The sequence below is a fragment of the Mastigoproctus giganteus genome, chromosome 4 (genome assembly GCF_048544385.1).
Source record: "Mastigoproctus giganteus isolate SK-2022 chromosome 4, ASM4854438v1, whole genome shotgun sequence".
Taxonomy (NCBI): domain Eukaryota; kingdom Metazoa; phylum Arthropoda; class Arachnida; order Uropygi; family Thelyphonidae; genus Mastigoproctus; species Mastigoproctus giganteus.
The window spans coordinates 93,652,227-93,670,514 of NC_143578.1; the positions used below are offsets into that span (position 1 = coordinate 93,652,227).

Genomic DNA, 18,288 nt, shown 5'->3' on the forward strand with positions numbered 1-18,288 from the left:
ACTTCCACAATGACAGATGGAAGTTTGTTCCAGCAATTAACCATCCGCTGCCTAAAGGCAAATTTCCGCACATCTATTCTACACCTGTCCTTCCTCAATTTCAATTTATGCCCCCTAATGGGATTCTTCCACTCGTTCAGAGGGAATTCAGCATGCTCAACCCATTCAAGGCTTTATACACCTCAATCAGATCACCTCGCAGGTGCCTAGTCTCCAGCTGCTGCAATTTGCAGAACTTAAGCCTCTCCTGGCAAGAGGATCCCTTCATTGCCCTAACCAATCTTGTTGCCCTTCTCTGTACACGCTCAAGAAAATCTACATCCTTCCTAAAATGAGGTACTCAAGGCATGGACTGACCATTGCCTTATACAGAGGGCCAATCAACTCCTTTTCCCTGCTAGCAAAATTCCTGTATATCATTGACAACACCCCATGACCTGCCCTGGCAGCCTGTCTACATTGCTCAGAAAACTTCATATCTGACTGCACATTACTCCCAGGTCTTTTTCATTTTCTACCATCTTAAGTGTAGTACCACACAGTTGGTACGTTTCTCTGGGGTTACTTCTACCCATATGCAGTACTTTGCATTTTTCAATGTTAAACTTCAGTTGCCACTTCTTAGCCCATCTACCCAAATTTGCTAGATCCTGTTACAGTAACACACTGCCATTACTGTCATTAACAACCCTGCCAACCTTTTATATCATCTGCAAACTTCAACACTAAGCCTGATATACCTTCATCAATATCATTGATAAATATCCAAAACAACAACAGTGGACCCAACACCGAACTCTGTGGGACTCCACTAATAACATTGGTCCACGTAGAGCAGCACCCATTGATTACCACCCTCTGTCTTCTCCCACTCAACCATCCTTTTATCCATTGTAGTAACTTAACCTTAATACCATTCTGTTCCAATTTTTACAGTAGTCTTCCATGCCCAACAATGTCAAAAGCTTTCCTGAAATCCAAGTGTATGATATCAAAATTATTTTTTGCATCCAGTTCCTTTGTAACCACATCATAATATCCTATCAAATTTGTCAGACAAGACTTTCCCTTAACAAACCCATGCTGTGTCTGAATTATTGCTGCAGTCTTGTCTAGATGATCCTGCAATGCATCTTTAACCAGTGACTCCATTATTTTACCCGGAACAGAAGTTAAACTAACTGGTCTGTAATTACTCATGTCACCCTTCATCACCCTTTGTGAATTGGGGACACATTTGCACATCTCCAGTCCGTGGGGACCTTCCCTGAGTCCAAGGATGCTCTCATAATTATGGCTAAGGGTTTGCTTACTTCCTTTGCCGTTTCCTTTAATATAACTGGATAGATCCCATCCACCCAAGATGCCTTTCTTATGTTTAACTTCAACAATTTCTCCTCCACTTTGTTCTCAGTTATTACAAAATCATTAAGCACCCTGTTACAATTTGATAACCTTGTGGCATTTTCAAAATTTAATAACTCCTCATGTGTGAATGTAGATGCAAAATACTCATTCAGTTTGTTTGCTATCTGGGAAGGATCATCAACAGTCGAACCACCGATATCAAGTGGCCCAATCAGATTCATCTCCTTCCTTTTAGAGTTTATATAAGCAAAGAAATCCTTGCTGTTTTTCTTAGCATCTTTTGCCAAGGATTTCTCGTAATCTGCCTTCGCCTGCCTAACCTCCTTTGTGACCTGATTGCAGAATAGCTTATATCCATAGGCTTCTGAGTCGCTTGATAATTTATATGCATCCCATGCATTTTTCTTCTCTGTCATGAGTCTCATTAGTTCAGTTGATAACCATTTAGGCCTAAACCTTCAACAATATTTCTTAATAGGTATGAAACTTTTAGTAACTTCCATGATTAATTCCTTGAATGCTCTTCACTTAGAATTTACTGTTGGTAACATCGTCAGTTGATCCCACTGTACAGAATTTAAAAACTGTCTGAGACCACTGTACTTACTTAAAGATATAATTACCATCAGGGGTAAAGGAAAGGGTTAATGGAAGCAAAAACCCTTTCCTTTACCCCTGATGGTAATTATATCTTTAAGTAAATCCCACATCAGTACACTGTGATCACTGTGATGTGTCTCGTATTGGTTGTGTCTAATGAGCATTGACAACTGCAGCCATCAAACTGTATGAGCATATTTTCTCATTTAATGAGCATGACATTTTTTGATTATATTTTATTTTTCAGAAACAATAAACCCACAATTGTTACACGAATATTGTTATGCATGTATTCCTTGATTGCAGTTGGTTGTTAAACAGATTTTTGGCAAAACTTTATTTTGCCAGAGTACCTTTAGTTTTGCACTAGAAACATCGTTCTCTGGAAAGCTAGAACAAAGTTTCTTATGGATGTGTATATTTTCCAGCTGGCTTTGAATCATTATAAAATTGCTATAGCAGTCATGACAAGTAACAAATTTAACGAGCAATTTTTATTGGACCTTTGGGTTTCATTTTAACAAAATTCAAACATTTTAAAGTAAAGCAAATACAGTAAACCCCCACTATTCGTGGGGAGTTACGTTCCTGAGAAATGCCGCGAATACCGAAAACTGAGTTATGGCTCCCATAGTAATAAAGGGGTTTCGTTCCAAAGTATGAAATATATAAGAAAAACTAGTCTAAAATTTTGTCTATGTATATAGGTATTATATGTACCTTCATGATATGATTATGTATACATAGACAGTACATAGTGAAATGCAAGCATATGGCATCGAAATGAAAATAAGAAACAATTTAATATTAAATGTAATATTTATTAGAAATTTCAAACAAATCTTTTAAACCAGCGCCTTTGCTAGCTAAAAAACTTATCCCGCCAGTGCTATCACCAGTTTCGCTAAAGTGTTGATAAAGGAGTTTTGCCTTTTCACGAATGATGAGTGAATTTAATGGAATTTTATTTTGAGTTCGGTTTTCTATCCACAGATTTAAAGCTTTTTCCATTTTTTCTAATTTAACATCACAAGTTACAGAGCAAATTTTTGAAGCAATTAGCGCGTTTTCACGGCCACTATGGTGGATTTTTTCTTCCGATTTCTTGATTGATTGTACAGTTGACTCAATGATTTTATAATGTTTTGCCACTGAGGAGACACTTTCACCATTAGAAATTTTGTCTAATAACTCAATTTTATTCGCCAATGTCATCACCTTCTTTGATATTTTCACATTTCCCTTGTTATTCGTAGCCATATTTTTGTAAGGGTTAGAAAGAACCTGTCCACAATAAAGTCACTTTCTTCCATTAACACACTCAAAAAAGTCTGTTTTACACTGCAAAATGGTAGATTTATCACTTATGCAAGCATATCAATTTATAAATTGATAAATTTATTTAATTTATAAGCATATAAATTAAAAGCAAACGACAAAACCTCTCTGACAAGCGCATAACACATACTGAACAAGGATTAGCAAGAAACATCCACGCTTGAGATTTTTTCACCCCTCTCCCCCACTCACTGAGCACTGTTTTGACCAGGAAAGATAATTTTAGCCACGCCCATGTTTTTTTAGGGCAGAAAATGTTCACAGCGCTTTAAAATTCACATTTTTTTAGGTTTCATTTTATATTAAATCAGCGACTGCGAATACGCGAAACCACGAATACAGATACCGCGAATAGCGGAAGTTTACTGTATATATCTTTATTCAAGACAGAAAAAAAAAAACAAGTTGGGCGAAGGTAAAGAAAGCCAACACGAGAACAACGAGAAACGTAACTTACGCGGAAAATTTGTTTCCCGATACAGCACTCTAGTGCTGCTCACTCGGTAAACAGACAGTATGTGTTATCGGTCTGGAGCAAAGTCGAGAATGACTTTGATCCAGATATATTGATTGACAGGTAGGCGTGGCAAACGATGTGCTGATTGGTGCACGAACAAAACGCACGGTAACATTGGCTAGTATCATTTTAGTAGAACTCTGAAGCACTAATGGTAACTAGCCCTAATGAACGCTTTCCATAATGGTGAAAAAAGGTCAGGTTATCTCCACTTGAATCTCATGGGAGCTTGAGCCCCTCCTGAAGTGGAGGGGGTAACCTAACCTTTTTTCTTTAGAATCACAGTCATATTTAGAAATACATTCATAAAAAAATAAATTTTTTTATGACTTTTTTTATTTTCTTGTTCAATAATATGCCCTAATGGTGAAAAAAGGTCAGGTTACCTCTACTTGAATCCCATGGGAGCTTGAACCCCTCCCGAAATGGAGAGGTAACCTAACCTTTTTTCTTTAGAATCATGTGGACTAGCGCATAAATTGTTTATTAACAAAATATTATTTTTTTATTACCGTACTTTTATTTTTAAAGACACTCATGTGGATACACATGTATCATAACATCAATCAACACCTCAACAGCTATTCACTATATACAGAATCTTTATTTCTGTTCTTATATTATATCCTAACCTAACGTTTAAGGTTAGGTAACTAAAAATAAGGAAACCGTTTCTATTATTTCCTAACCTACCCATTTAAGGTCAAGTTATGAAATATAACGAAAAATAAAGAAACCATTTCCTTTTTTTTGTAACTAAACCTAAATCAACAGTATAGTAAAAACACTCATGAACTCCAAAAATCTGCTTTTAATAATGAGAAAAAAACATAATGAAGAACATAAAAATGAACAGAACGAAACTTTTATTAATTTAGTTTTCATCAAAAAATCAACCATATTATTTATTATTATTTTCCTTACAAATTTCTTCCATCTTTAAAAGATTCATCGCTACCTGTTTACCATTCATTACAAAACTATTATGCACCATTCTTTACTCATAAATACATTATAATGCCAACTAATGACTACACAGTAGCTTGTCCTCTGTCATGCCCACCACCAATCATTTCATCGTTTGTCACGCCTACCTATCAATCAATATATCCTTCTCAATTTCTGCTCCAGACCGATAACACCTACCGTCTGTTTACCGAGCGAGCAGCGCTAGAGTCCAGTGTCAGGAAACTAATTTTCCGCATAAGTTATCCGACATTTCTCGTTCTCGTGTTGGCTTTCTTTACCTTAGCCAAAAGTTGCGCTTGTTTAAATAGCTCACCTTTACTGAGAGAGATAAAAGATCCTGCTGCTGCTGTAGATTACCAATATTGGGCTGCAAGTTCAGAAATGGCAGTGGCTTACATAACTGTTGCATCTGTGAAATCGGTAAAACTTTTATTATTACAAAAGTAAAATATTAAACCATCTCATTTTCATAATTTTAAAATGTTAAACTGAGTATAATATAATACTGATATACACAGAGTAACACATAGATAATGCAATATACTGCACATTATTATTTAACTTTTTAATGATTAACTTTGTGTTTTCCTCATATTAATTATATTCTAATAACCACATCAAAAGGAAATAATATTAATATATTGATTTTTTTTTCTTTATGAAAATCTCAAGCACGAGAGGTATTAGAACCTATAGTACTTAGTACTGTACATAGGTTGAAGGTTGAGAAGATGAAAAAAAATACCTGTTAACATTAGACTTGAATTCTTGTAATTTTCAGGAAATATGTATGAAGGGAGGTTGCTCCAAAAAAACAGAAATTGAAGGACTAAATCAGGAAGAAGAAAAGTTGGTTCTGTGAGTTGGAAGTTGGACAGTAAAAGGATGCTGACTGGTTTCAGCACGTGTTCAGACTGGTTTGGAAGAGAGAAAAAGTGGGAATTATAGAAGCCAATTCAGAAGAACAGTGCCATGGAAGTATCTATAGAAAAGGCATGCAGAAGAAAGAGAATGTCTATGAGATAGAGGGTGGAGAGATTTTTTTAGGGATGGATCATTAATTGACCTAACTGTCCTCTTATGAATGGAATCTAGAAGCCTGAGAGAGGTTTTGGGAGCAATATTATATTCCCAGTATGGCAAATTTACAATTTGTAAAGTGAACAGCTGTTTGGAAGAAAAGTAATGCTGAGATAAAAAGAAAAACCCAGTTTTTTAGATGAAGAGGAAGCAATATTTGTGATGTGCTTATGCCAAAGAGATTAGAAGTCAGAGTAAGCCTTAATAGAGACCTAATAGAGGTATTTGGTCCTTGAGGCTGTCGTAGACATTCTCTCAGGTAAGTCAAGTTGGGTTACCTGGGCTACCTGGGAGTATATTAATTCAAAATATACATTTCCAATATAAAAAAATCTATTATTCACAGATGTTTCATAAGAACTGATATTCAGGTGAAAATCAAGTCAAGTGGACCAAATTTTGGTGAAGCCCAGTCATTCTATGACAGCCTAATCCTTTTCACGATGTTATTGTTAGTAACCATGGGTATAACCCCCATGTGCATGTTGGTTGGTTGGTTAGTTGCCATTTTATGGCACATTGACAACTAAGGCCATAATGTGCCAAGTCAAAAAAAAAAAAAAAAAAAAAAAAACATCAAAAATATATTTGGTAACCTAAACAAGTTACCATGTCAAAAGATGGAAATGTATATCAAAATATAAATTAATATAAGTGTATATAAATTCGCAGACTGTAAAAAAATATAAAAGTTAAGACACATCATCTGTCATTTAAAATCTAGCTGAGTGTAAACAGTTCAGCCAGAATAATAAAATGTGTAAAATATAAATGGTGAACACTGGTAAAAAGCAGACATTCAGTAAAATTATGAATACCGGTTAAAACAGTTTTACAGTTCTCACATATAGGTGGATCATCTGCCCTCAGAAAATAGGTGTGTTTCAGATGACTGTGACATATGCGGAGAGCTGAGCAAGAACAACTTCCTCTTTTCAGACCCTGCACAGACTGGACTGCTATTGCATGATTACAGGCTTAACCTGATATGGTTTATTTATGGCCTGTCTGTGCCAATGAGCTTGCCGTTAGGAATATAATCTGGTGTGTTATTCGTTGCCTATAGTCTGTTTGGGGGGAGGGACTGACAAGCAACGGTTATCAAGATGAATGGCTGATTTGGCAGCAGTATCAGCTAATTCATTTCCCCTGATTCCAATGTGGCTTGGGATCCAGCAGAAGTGAATGTCATATTCTCACTCAAGGAGAGAAAAAAGTATCTGCCAAATCCAGGACTGGATGAGGGTTAAACCTCACCGATAAAAGAGCCTGTACCGTGCTCAACAAAGCACTATATATTATATACCTTTGGTAATAGCTATTTTTAATGTGATCAAGGACATTTTCTATTGCATGCAACTCTGCAGTATATATATATACTACATTCTTTTGGAATCTTGTTGCATACTGTTTTGTTTGGAAGGACCATAGCTGATCTTGCATATGACTGACTTTGAGCTGTGTAGGCTGGCAAAGAGTCAGAATACTATGCTCAACGTGATACAAAAAGTTGCTCAACGTGATACAAAAAGCAGCTGGTGGCGTGTTTCTTTCTCCCACATCTTGAAAGAGAAGTCAAAAGTTGGAAGATGGGCATGCCAGGGAAAGGCATTGTTTGGTGAATGGACAACATTGTCTACTGTTGTGTTTAGTTCACTTAATGGTCCTGGATTTCGAATACAAAAAGGTTGGTTGGCAGTCCAATGGGTGTTGTAGAGATTTTTCTATTGTTGTTCAAAATTGCATGCTTACATTGAATAGACCAAGATGGCTAATTTGTTTAAAATTAGAGGCTTTGGACAGGAGAAGTGTTAAATGCTTCAGTGGCAGCCGGAATGGCCTGGTGGTGGATTGGATCTAACCATTGGGGTGCACTGTTTCTAGCAGAAACAAAAACCCAAGGACCATAGTCAAGTTTACAATGGACAACAGCCAGGTAGAGCCAAAGTAGGATACAGCAATCTGCACTCCACAAAGTTGATGAAAGGGACTACAGAATATTAAACCTCTTGGTGCACCTTGTCCTTAGCTGACTAATATGTTGTAGAAATGTCAGCTTCTTGTCAAAAATTAGTCCTGGAAATTTGGCTTCTACCACTGGGATTTTTCTTTGGCCAAGCCTTAATTCTGGGTCAGGATGAAGATTGTTTGTGACAGAAGAGTACACAAACAGTCTTCTGTGATGAAAAGCTGAACCCATTAGCCAAAGACCAAGATGTAAGATGATCTGTGGCTTTTTACAGTCTTCTTTCAATGAACCTCATATTGCATGAATGGCAAAATATCAAAAAATCATCAACGTAGAGGACACTATTTACTGTTTGTGGAATTAGTTCTGTGATAGTTTATTTTCATTGCAAAAAGCGTAACACTTAGATCCTTGTGGGACTCTCTCCTCTTGGCAAACACTTCAGACAGTACAGATCCTAAATGAACTTGAAATCGGCGATCAGAAAGAAAGTTTTTAATGCAAACAAGGAGATCACCCCTGACCAAAATTGTGTATGTCTTGCAATATGCCAAATCATCAGGCTGTGTCATATGCTTTTTCTATATCAAAGAAAACTGATACCAGATGCTCAGATTTAATAAAAGCATCATGAATGTATGTTTCAAGTTGGACCAGATGATTCAAAGTGGATCTGTTTTGTTGGAAGCTGCACTGTCCTGGAAAGCAGACCATTTGATTCCAAATACCATATAAAGCAATCGGATGATAGTTATTCGAATTTCTAGGATCCTTTTCAGTCTTTGCAAAGGCAAAGAATCTGGAAATTTTCTATTAAAAAGATTCTATTAAATAATTTTATTTAAAATTAAATAATTTTATTAAATAATTTTATTTAAATTTTATTTAAAAGGTGATCCTTAGATTGTGGTGAGAGGTATTTTATCATTTCGTAATAGGCGTCATCTGGCCCCAAATAGAAGACAGTCTCCCACTAATTACAGTAGTTATCACAGGAAAGTGATCACTTCCATAGGGTTTCTCCTCAACCTCCCAATTAAGAGAAGGGAGGAGAGCGGGAGAGCAGATGGAAAGATCAATGTCAAAAAACGTATGGGTAGCCGTGTGAAAGAGTTGTTCTATGAATCAGTCCCTTCCATTGATACTGGGCTACCCCCTCAGGGTATTACGTCCATTAAAATTCCCAAGAAGTAAGAAAGGGTTTTTTTGATTTGGTAGTTGTTGGCGCATCGGCTTCTGTGGCCATATTGCACCTCCCAAGGTTTTTGCAGTACTTTGATCCAAGCCCGAGGCGGGAATTGAACCCGCGACCTTTGGGTTGCCGGGCAGGTACTTTACCCACTCGGCTAGCCCGGTCGGCTGTAGTAAGAAAGGGGGAGGAAATCATAATAAGATTATCAGGATCTTTCTGGGGGATTTCAACCCCAGGTGGCAAATAAATAGAGCAGACAGTTAATAAAACCCAATGTAAGATGAATTGCTATAGCCTCTAGGCTGGTTGTAAGTCACATAAGCTCAAAGGAGGTATGGTCTTGTTGCCCATAAGGAATGCAACTTCTCCATGAACAGGGCCATCCACAATTCTATCCTTAAGAATAATAGTAACATTACACGTGCTGGGGTCATCATTTTCCCTTAGGTAAGTCTTCTGTAAGCAAAAGAAGAATGGTTCATGCTTTTGTGGGAGTTCCTTTTTGTCTTCTGCATTTTATTGTAATCTGCTACAATTCTACTGTAGGAATTTAGCCAGAATTTAGGTTTGGTGGATCCATCACTTAGCTTCTCAAGTGCTAAGGGATTATTTTTATCAGTCTTGGATTTACCTCTTTTGGGAAAGTATAGATGCTGTCCTGTGTCCATTTCCTCCTCTGTAATGAGTTCCAAGACTGAGTCATCAGGCTCATCCTTCGTTTCAACACCCATTTTTTCTTGTACCACCATTGGCAGTTGAGTTTTCAGTACTGTTACTTTAATGCTCAATTTTTGTGAAACTGGAGCACTAGGAGGTACCAATATTGGAGTGGCAGCTGACTGATATTTCTATGCTGGTTTTTCTGAACTCAGAAGCAGCAGACAATAGGCATGAATATTTTTCAGTGGAACAGTCATTTCCATTTGGATCTCAATCGAACATTCCTCAACAACTTTTTCAGCACATGTTGCTTTATTGATATTTACTGGTTTAACTGCTTTTCTGACGTCCTGGTATGAGATATTAGTCTTTAGTCATTGTATTTCCGTTTCTTCCTTCTACCTTTTGGCATGCTCAAGAGTATGCAAGGTACTCTCCTTGGTAATTAACGCATTTGAGTTTTGCAGCTTTACATGATAAATAAATTTTCTGTTTATACTCCGGGAAGACCAAATGATCAGAGGAGTTCACAAGATACACAGAATACAAGAAACAGCACCGTATTCAGCAGTCACGGGCTTGAACCCCGGTCACTCAAGGCACGTGTACTTATGCACCAGCATGCCTGACCACTAGGCTACGGCAGCCTCATGGTCCTTTGCACCAAATTTTGCACAAGCAAGGGCACCATAGCAGGCCATTTGTGAATGCCTATATTTTTGGCACTTGAAGCACCTTAACGAGTTTAGGACATAGGGATGTATTGTGCAGTTCAGATAACTAGCCTTAATCTTGTTGGGAGATACTGGCATATTAAAAGTATGGATGAGGTTTCTAGTTGGGACTAGATTCCCATTTTAGCCCAGGGGCTCACATCTGGTGAATATGGGCTTGGCACACCTAGGGTCCTGAGCTGGATATCACCATCCTTCTCTTTCTTGGGGATTCCCTTTTTATTTTTACTCTTGTTTCTCTCTCTCTCTCACAGGGTAACTTTTTTTTTTTTTTTTTTTGTGGTTGGTGCAGCTAAAGCCTCAGGCTACCTTGCACCTTATGGCTAAATATAATATAACATAATATAATCCTACATACAAACATTCTCTTTGCAGCTGTCATTCCTTTGCTCTTTAGTTCTGAACAGATTTCCTCCGCAGACACTTTGAGAAGATCCCATTCCAAGATTACACCTCAGGATGAGTTTAATGTCTTGTGGATGTGTAACTACAATTGGTATTCCCAAAAGATGTTGCTCAGAGGAGTTGTTCAGAGTGCCTATCAACGTTAGTCTCAACTAGCGTGTCACTAGAACAAAGGCATTTCACCAATTTGGGTGAGCCTGCTAGCCCTTCCTAACTCTTCTGGATCTGGATGAAGAAAGTTGATATTTTTCCCAAAGACTTTTCATTGGTGGAATGAACAATCAGGTATCAAGGTGTTGGAACTAACGTATCTTCGGTTCTGGGTATTTTTGCTGACATAGCATTTTCTGGTTCATTTGTATATTTTTCTGGTAGGAGCCTTGTTGAGGTTCTACAGGAAGAAATTTGAGTATCAGGATTCATAGTGGTTTTTTTTTTTATTTTTTTATTAGTTCAGCATCAGGGCTCCCAACCCACAATGGAACCCAAATGGGATGACCACTACCCGACAAGCAATAAATGAGCTCAGGAGAGGGATGCCGGGGTTACTCCCTCCACCAGCCTGAATCCTGTCTCTTGGACCCTGAAAGTAGGAGCATAGAATCAACACAGTTGACCCTTGTAGGCAAACCCAATAGCTGACTGATCCTGGGCCAAGCCATCCAGGAAAACCCATCTTGTTGAAGCTCTTTTCTCACTAGAGAGTTGAAATTTTCTGAATCTGGGCTCTCACTCATAAAGATTGGACACCCCTGATTTAGATAAAGGATGAAATTTTAAGGTGGAGTCTGGAATAAACGATTTCATCCAACAAGAATAATTTCACTGACACGATATGAGCAAAAGTTAACATTAGAAGATTTGAATGATGTATTCTGATCAAGGAAAAGAAGAATAGAAATCTCGCAGACCATCCATTTTGCCTTCTTGTAATGCCGAACAACACAAGGTGGACAATGATCATGAGAAAAAGGCTTCATCGGAGAAGAGACCATCACCAAGTTGTGATCTGGGATGATAAAGGACCACTCACTTGACCGTGTACTTTGAATGGTTGTTCGTGAAAAAAAAATCAAGAGTGTTGGTATTCTGGTAGGTAAATGAACAGTCTGTGCAACATTGTTAGTAGTTGCAAAAGCCTCAGCATCTCGATCAGCTGGGTCCTTGTGACTAGAAAATAGAAACCAGCGGAAGTTATGAACATTAAAATCACCAAGGAAAATTATCTCACTGTTAGGAAAGTTGGACTGGAGAAAGTCAAGTTTCAAAGTGAGGAAGTCAAAGAGTTCCAAGTGATTAGTGGAGTTAGGAAAACAACAGAGGCAATAGATGAATTTGGCAGAATGTGGTAGAGAGAGATTTTAAGACAGAGAAGATCTAAAAGAGGAGATTCCAAATTTATTAAGTATCTTATAGGGAATATCAAAATGACATACACACAAATACCACCTTTGAAGCGAAAAGAATCATTCAGCAAATAAGTTGGACAACTGAGATGAGCAGTGGTTGAATCAACCGATAACTGGAAGTCTGTCAGAAAAGATACATGGGGTTTGGCAGACTGTAATTGGAAATGGACATCATCAAGATTGGAACTGACATCATGTATATTTGTGAAATTAACAAGGAAGTGTTTGGGAGGTTTAGATCTTTTTGTACATAAGTTTGTTCCAGTAGTTTGTATTAATTAAGTATTCGGTAGTAAGAAAGGGGGGGGATGGGTATGTTGTATGAAGTAATGAAATTTTTGGATATGGCACACACATGGCATGACATACCCAGCTTCTTGACATGAAATAACCTCAACAATGCACCCCCCTCTCTCTCTCCCCCACATACATACATACATACATACTACTTGGACTCTCTCCAGTTCCTATCAGGCAGAGTAGAGCCAGTGAAATTATACACTAGCTGATCCAGAAGTGTCTAGAGAGTTATCAATAGGTTTGGCCCGGTGGACTATCTACAGGATGGGCCAAATACTGTTTTAGAGCAGTATCCTCAAAATGTAAGGAAGACTGGATCAATGTGGTGTCGATACTGGATCTAACCACGATGACCATCATAAACTCAAACAACATCAATCATACTGCATGATGGAAGAGATGGGGGGAAGCTTTACTCAGGAGACTAAACATGGGTTCCACTTTGAGCCTCATAAGCAAAGTGGTGGTATTACACCGGCTGATGAGTCTTCTACCACCTAATATTGCCTGGTAACACAGAGGGGTGGCATTCCTCAATGTGGTGTGTGGGTGCTACACCTTGACCCCTGCTTACATTGGTTTGCACATGGGTGGTCGTCTCCAGTACACCAGGTGTTGTATTTCAGGACTTGCACATGGGGATTTTACCCAGGGTTAGTAACAATCCCCTCATCATAAAAAGGCAAGCAGAGGATACGGTTGTCATAGACCGACTGGACTTTGCCGAAGCTGCCACTTGACTTGAGTGTTACCCAATTATCAGTTTTCTCAGAATTTCAGATACCCAGGTAGGAAGCCCAGCTTGACATATCAAAGAGAATGTCAGTGACAATATACATATACACCAATGAGCCAAAACATTATGATTAGCAAGTTGTTATGCAAATTGAAGCAACTGCAGGTGAACTACAACAGTATGAAAAAACACCTGATACTGAGTTCCATTAATCAGTGTTACTCTTGTTCTTCAGATGGGAAAGCAGCGGACTTAAGCAAGTTTGGCAAAGGCCAAATTATAATGGCCAGACGACTGGGTCAGAGCATATCTGAAACGGCATGGCTGGTGGGATGCTCATGGTCAGCCGTGGTTAGTACCTACCAAAAGTGGTCTGAGGAGGGGGAACCCCGAAGCGGTGGCAAGGTGTTGGATGGCCACTGCTCATCGACGCTCGAGGTGAGCGAAGGTCTCTCCCAGATGGTACATTGCAACAGAAGGGCGACTGTGGCGCAACTCGCTGGTAATTTGATTGCTAGTGACAGGAGTAATGTGTCACAACACACAGTACATCGAACCCTGCTGAAAATGGGGCTGCGTAACCACGGTTCACTGATTACAGCGCCTACAATGGGCACACGAGCATTGAAACTGGACCTTGGAAGAAGGTTGTCTGATCCGATGAATCACGTTTCTTGTTGCACCATGTGGACGGCTGGGTACTTGTGCATCATTTACCTGGGCAAATGAAGGCGCCTGGATGCACAATGGGACGAAAACAAGCCGGTGGCAGCGGTGTCAGGCTTTGGGCGACATTCTGCTGGGTTACCCTGGGACCTATCGCTATGTGCTGGGCACTCTGATGTCTTGCCCTTTCATGGCAAAGGTCTTCCCGTCTGGTGGTGCCATCTTTTAACAAGATAATGCGCCATGCCACACTGCCCAGATTGTTCTAGACTGGTTCACGGAACATGAGGAAGACTTCCAGGTATTGCCCTGGCCTCCAAATTCCCCAGACATCAATCCCATTGAGCATCTGTGGTTTGTGTTGGAACAGCAACATCGATCTGTGGCGTCTCAACCACGGACCTTACAGGAGTTAAAGGATCTGCTGGTTACATGTTGGTACCAGGTACCACAAAACACATTTAGAAATCTTGTAGTGTCCATGCCTCGCCAGGTACAAGCTGTTTTGGCTGCACGTGGAGAACCAAACATCATATTAGGTAGGTGGTCATAATGTTTTGGCTCATCAGTGTACATTAATATCACCACGAATAGAATAATATTATACAAACTGTTTGTTTGTTGTTATTTGGTTTTTAGGAGCATTAGCAACTAAGGCCATATTGCTCCGTGAATATGCGGTGGTCATTCCCTGACCTTTCCGCATCCTCCGTATTTGGTGGTGATGGGCTTGAACCCCGATCTGATCAAGAAGTGTGTGCTACACACTGCTGCTCCTTCCCACCTGGCTACGGAAGCGCCTTATATGAACTGTGTTCTCTTCTTATTCGCTAATTCATTATATTAAATAATACTGAGTCACCTACAAGAGTACAGGGACACTATCATGGTAAGGAGAATCTGAGGTTTGTAAAGCGCTAACAGCAATTAAGAAGAAAAATTATGAGGCCACAAAAGACAAAGAGTCGTTCAATTGAAAAGAAGTTGTGCCTAAGGCAGCAATATTTTAAATGATAGGAACCTAATGCAAGTACAGCATGCTTCAATAACTTTAAGGGACATCTCAAAGTACAGTGGATTCTGGTTATTTGGGGCACCGGTTAATCGGGGAAGCCGTTTATTTGGGGCAAATCTTAAAAAACAGAACCCAATCAAGAAAATAGCCAGGGTTTACTTTGCTTAATTGGGACAACATACCATTTAATCAGGGCAGGAGAACACACCACTGGAGATTACCCTACAATTGTCTCCAACCGTACTATGTGATTCGGTTGGAATTCTGGAGGTCACAACCATAAAACAATTAGCAGTCACTTGTTTATTGGGCTTTTCTGTTAGTGCAATCTATCATAAATGGACAGTAAACTCGATCTTATTGAATTTGCAATAACACCGACAGCTGGAATTCTGTAGGTTATTATGGTGAAATGTGTTTAAATTTCCATGAAATCTTCAATCATATAAAAAAATTAATTTTCAGAATCTTCTCTTCATTCCTATTTTTAAAGGTTCATAACTTATTACTTTGTTCTCGCTTGCACATGTCTTGTTACTTGCAATTTGTGTGTGCTGTGTTCTTTGTTATTGATTGCTTATCTTTTTACTGTATTAAATTTTAACCCCCACCCACAAATGTCAGTGAACAGAAATGTCAACTAGTTATTATGTACATATTACAGTATGTATTAATTATTCCGATTATCAAGTATATTCTTCCAATTTTCACGTATCATTTAATTTTTTAATTGGTAAGGTAATAAAGGGTAAATTTGTGCTTAATATATCTTTACTTTTATAGCCTGTGGATAATATTCTTCCGATTTTCGATAATTAGAATCGCTGTTTAATAGAATTAAAATTCAATTCACAAACATGATCACAATGACCGCCGCTTACTACACATCGTATAGCGAACGGTACTTTACTATGGTGACTCCATCGTAACGTGATTTGATTGTAGATTGAACCAATTGTAAAGCGGGAATCCATTGTATTTTTAACAATTTATGTGAAATTTCGGTAATTAGGGCAGCCGCTTAATCGGGCCAAAATGCACTAGTAGTCCCAATGTGTCCCAAATAACCGGAATCGACTGTATTAAGTAATAGAAGAGCACCCCATCTGAACTGTATGTATCTAGAGCAATGGTGGGGGCAGGAGGATGCTGTCAATGAAATGGGTAAATTTGAACTCATGGTTAAGACAACTAGCAGGAGAACTAACAGAAACTCTGTCATCCAGAAAATGTACAAAAAGCAGCATGTGTGACAAGAGTACTCTCAGATTCAGAAGTGATATGTGCCAGAGCTGAGTCTATGTGTTGTAATGTAGTAGGAAGCAAAAGATAAATGAGAGTAGGGTCAATTCATACAATGGATGGCTATGGTAAGAGAATCTATATGCAGATGGATGTAGTAAGTACATGTGAGTGCCTCACTGTGGAAAATTTCAATCTGCCTTTCATTTAATGGAGTAACTGAGAAGGAAACTCACTAGGGGAGACAAAATTTTTATCCATAACAATATGTTAGGGAAAGTACTAAAGGGAAGTATATATTGGACCTGATTATCAAGGGCTAAGGTGGATGATGACGAGTGAAGTCTTAAAGGTAAGGGCAGGGTTTTAATTTTACAAAGGGGATTATGACAGTTTAACATGCTGCATAGCCTCTAAGAAACTGAAAAGACAGTATAGGAAGGAAGGATAAATGCAAATTACGGAATACCTTTAAAGCAATCATAACAGAAACTGCAAATGCATTAGCATTAGTAGAGGCATATGATGCAAGAAAGCAAGCTTATGCAGCATCAGCCAAAAAAAAAAAAAAAACTTCCACTTCACCCCTCCATTCGTTTGAAATACCTGTCTGTCCAGCTGAGCCTTAAATTTATTTAGGCTATCAACTTCCATGACAAGGGATGGAAGTCTGTTCCACCAAACAACTACCAGCTGGCTAAAGACAAATTTCCACACATCTATCCTACATCGGTCTTTCCTCAATTTGAATTTATGCCCTCTCAGGTGATTATCTGAGCAAAAGGATGAATCCCATCAGCATTGAGCATGCTCAAACCATTCAAGGCTTTATACATCTCTATCAGATCACCTCGCCGGTGACTAGTCTCTAGACACTGTAATTTGCAAAACTTAACCCTTTGTTCCATTCACTAATCTTGTTGCCCTTCTCTGTACTCATTCCAGCAGCTCTACACTCTTCTTGAAATGAGGCCTCCAGACTTGTATACAGTACTCAAGGTGTGGCCTGACCATTGCCTTATACAAGGGAATAATCACATCCTTATCCCTGCTAGAAAAATTCCTGTATATCATTGACAAGACACCATGAGCTACTCTTGCAGCCCGTCTGCACTGCTCAGAGAACTTCATATCTGCCTGCACAATTACCCCCAGGTCCTTTCCATTCTCTACCACTGTCAGTGTAGTACCACAGAGTTGATACGTTGCTCTGGGGTTGCTGTTTACCATATGTAGTACTTTACATTTGTCAATGTTAAACTTCATTTGCCACCTCTCAGCCCATCTGCTCAACATTTTCAGATCCTGTTGCAGCAGCAGCAGCATAGCATCAGTAGTGTCCTTAACAACCCTGCCAACCTTTGTATATTCTGCAAACGTGGACATTAAGCTTGATATACCATCATCAATATTATTTATAAATACAGAAAACAATAATGGACCCAACACTGAACCCTGAAGGACTCCACTAATAACATTAGTCCATGATGAGCAGTGTCCATTGATTACCACTCTCTGACTTCTCCCCCTCAACCACCCCTTTATCCATAGCAGCAATTTGCCTCTAATGCCACACTGCTCCAATTTGTGCAGCAGTCTTCCATGTGCAACAGTATCAAAAGCCTTTCTAAGATCCAAGTATATAATATCAAAGTTATTCCCTGCATCCAGTTCTTTTGTGACTGCATCATAGTATCCAATCAAATTTCTTCAGGCAAGACATTCCCTTAACAAAACTATGCTGTGTCTGAATAATAACTGAATTCTTGTCAAGATGATCCTGCAGTGCTTCTTTAACCAGTGCTTCCATTAATTTTCCTGGAACCGAAGTTAAACTAACAGGTCTATAATTACTTGTGTCAGCCTTTGATCCTCCTTTGTGAATTGGGGTCACATTTGCACATTTCCAGTCTATGGGTACCTCCCCTGAGTCCAAGGAAGTTCTCATAATTATGGCTAAGGGTTTGCTTACTTCCTTTGCTGCCTCCTTTAATATAACTGGATAGATCCCATCCACCCCAGGTGCCTTTCTTGAGTTTATCTTCAACAATTTCTCCTCCACTTTACTCTCAGTTATTAGCATTAGCA

The 18,288-nt window shown here is 38.8% G+C and overlaps 1 protein-coding gene across 1 annotated transcript in view; it reads right to left on the reverse strand.

Annotated features, from left to right (window-relative positions):
* The window catches only part of LOC150086919 (uncharacterized), a 290,440-nt gene that overhangs the window by 71,308 nt on the left and 200,844 nt on the right, over window positions 1-18,288 (reverse strand). The window contains exon 9 of the mRNA XM_090372322.1: window positions 5,106-5,201. Within this exon, the coding sequence (XP_090228448.1) occupies window positions 5,106-5,201 (96 nt within the window). The remainder of the gene's footprint in view (window positions 1-5,105; window positions 5,202-18,288) is intronic.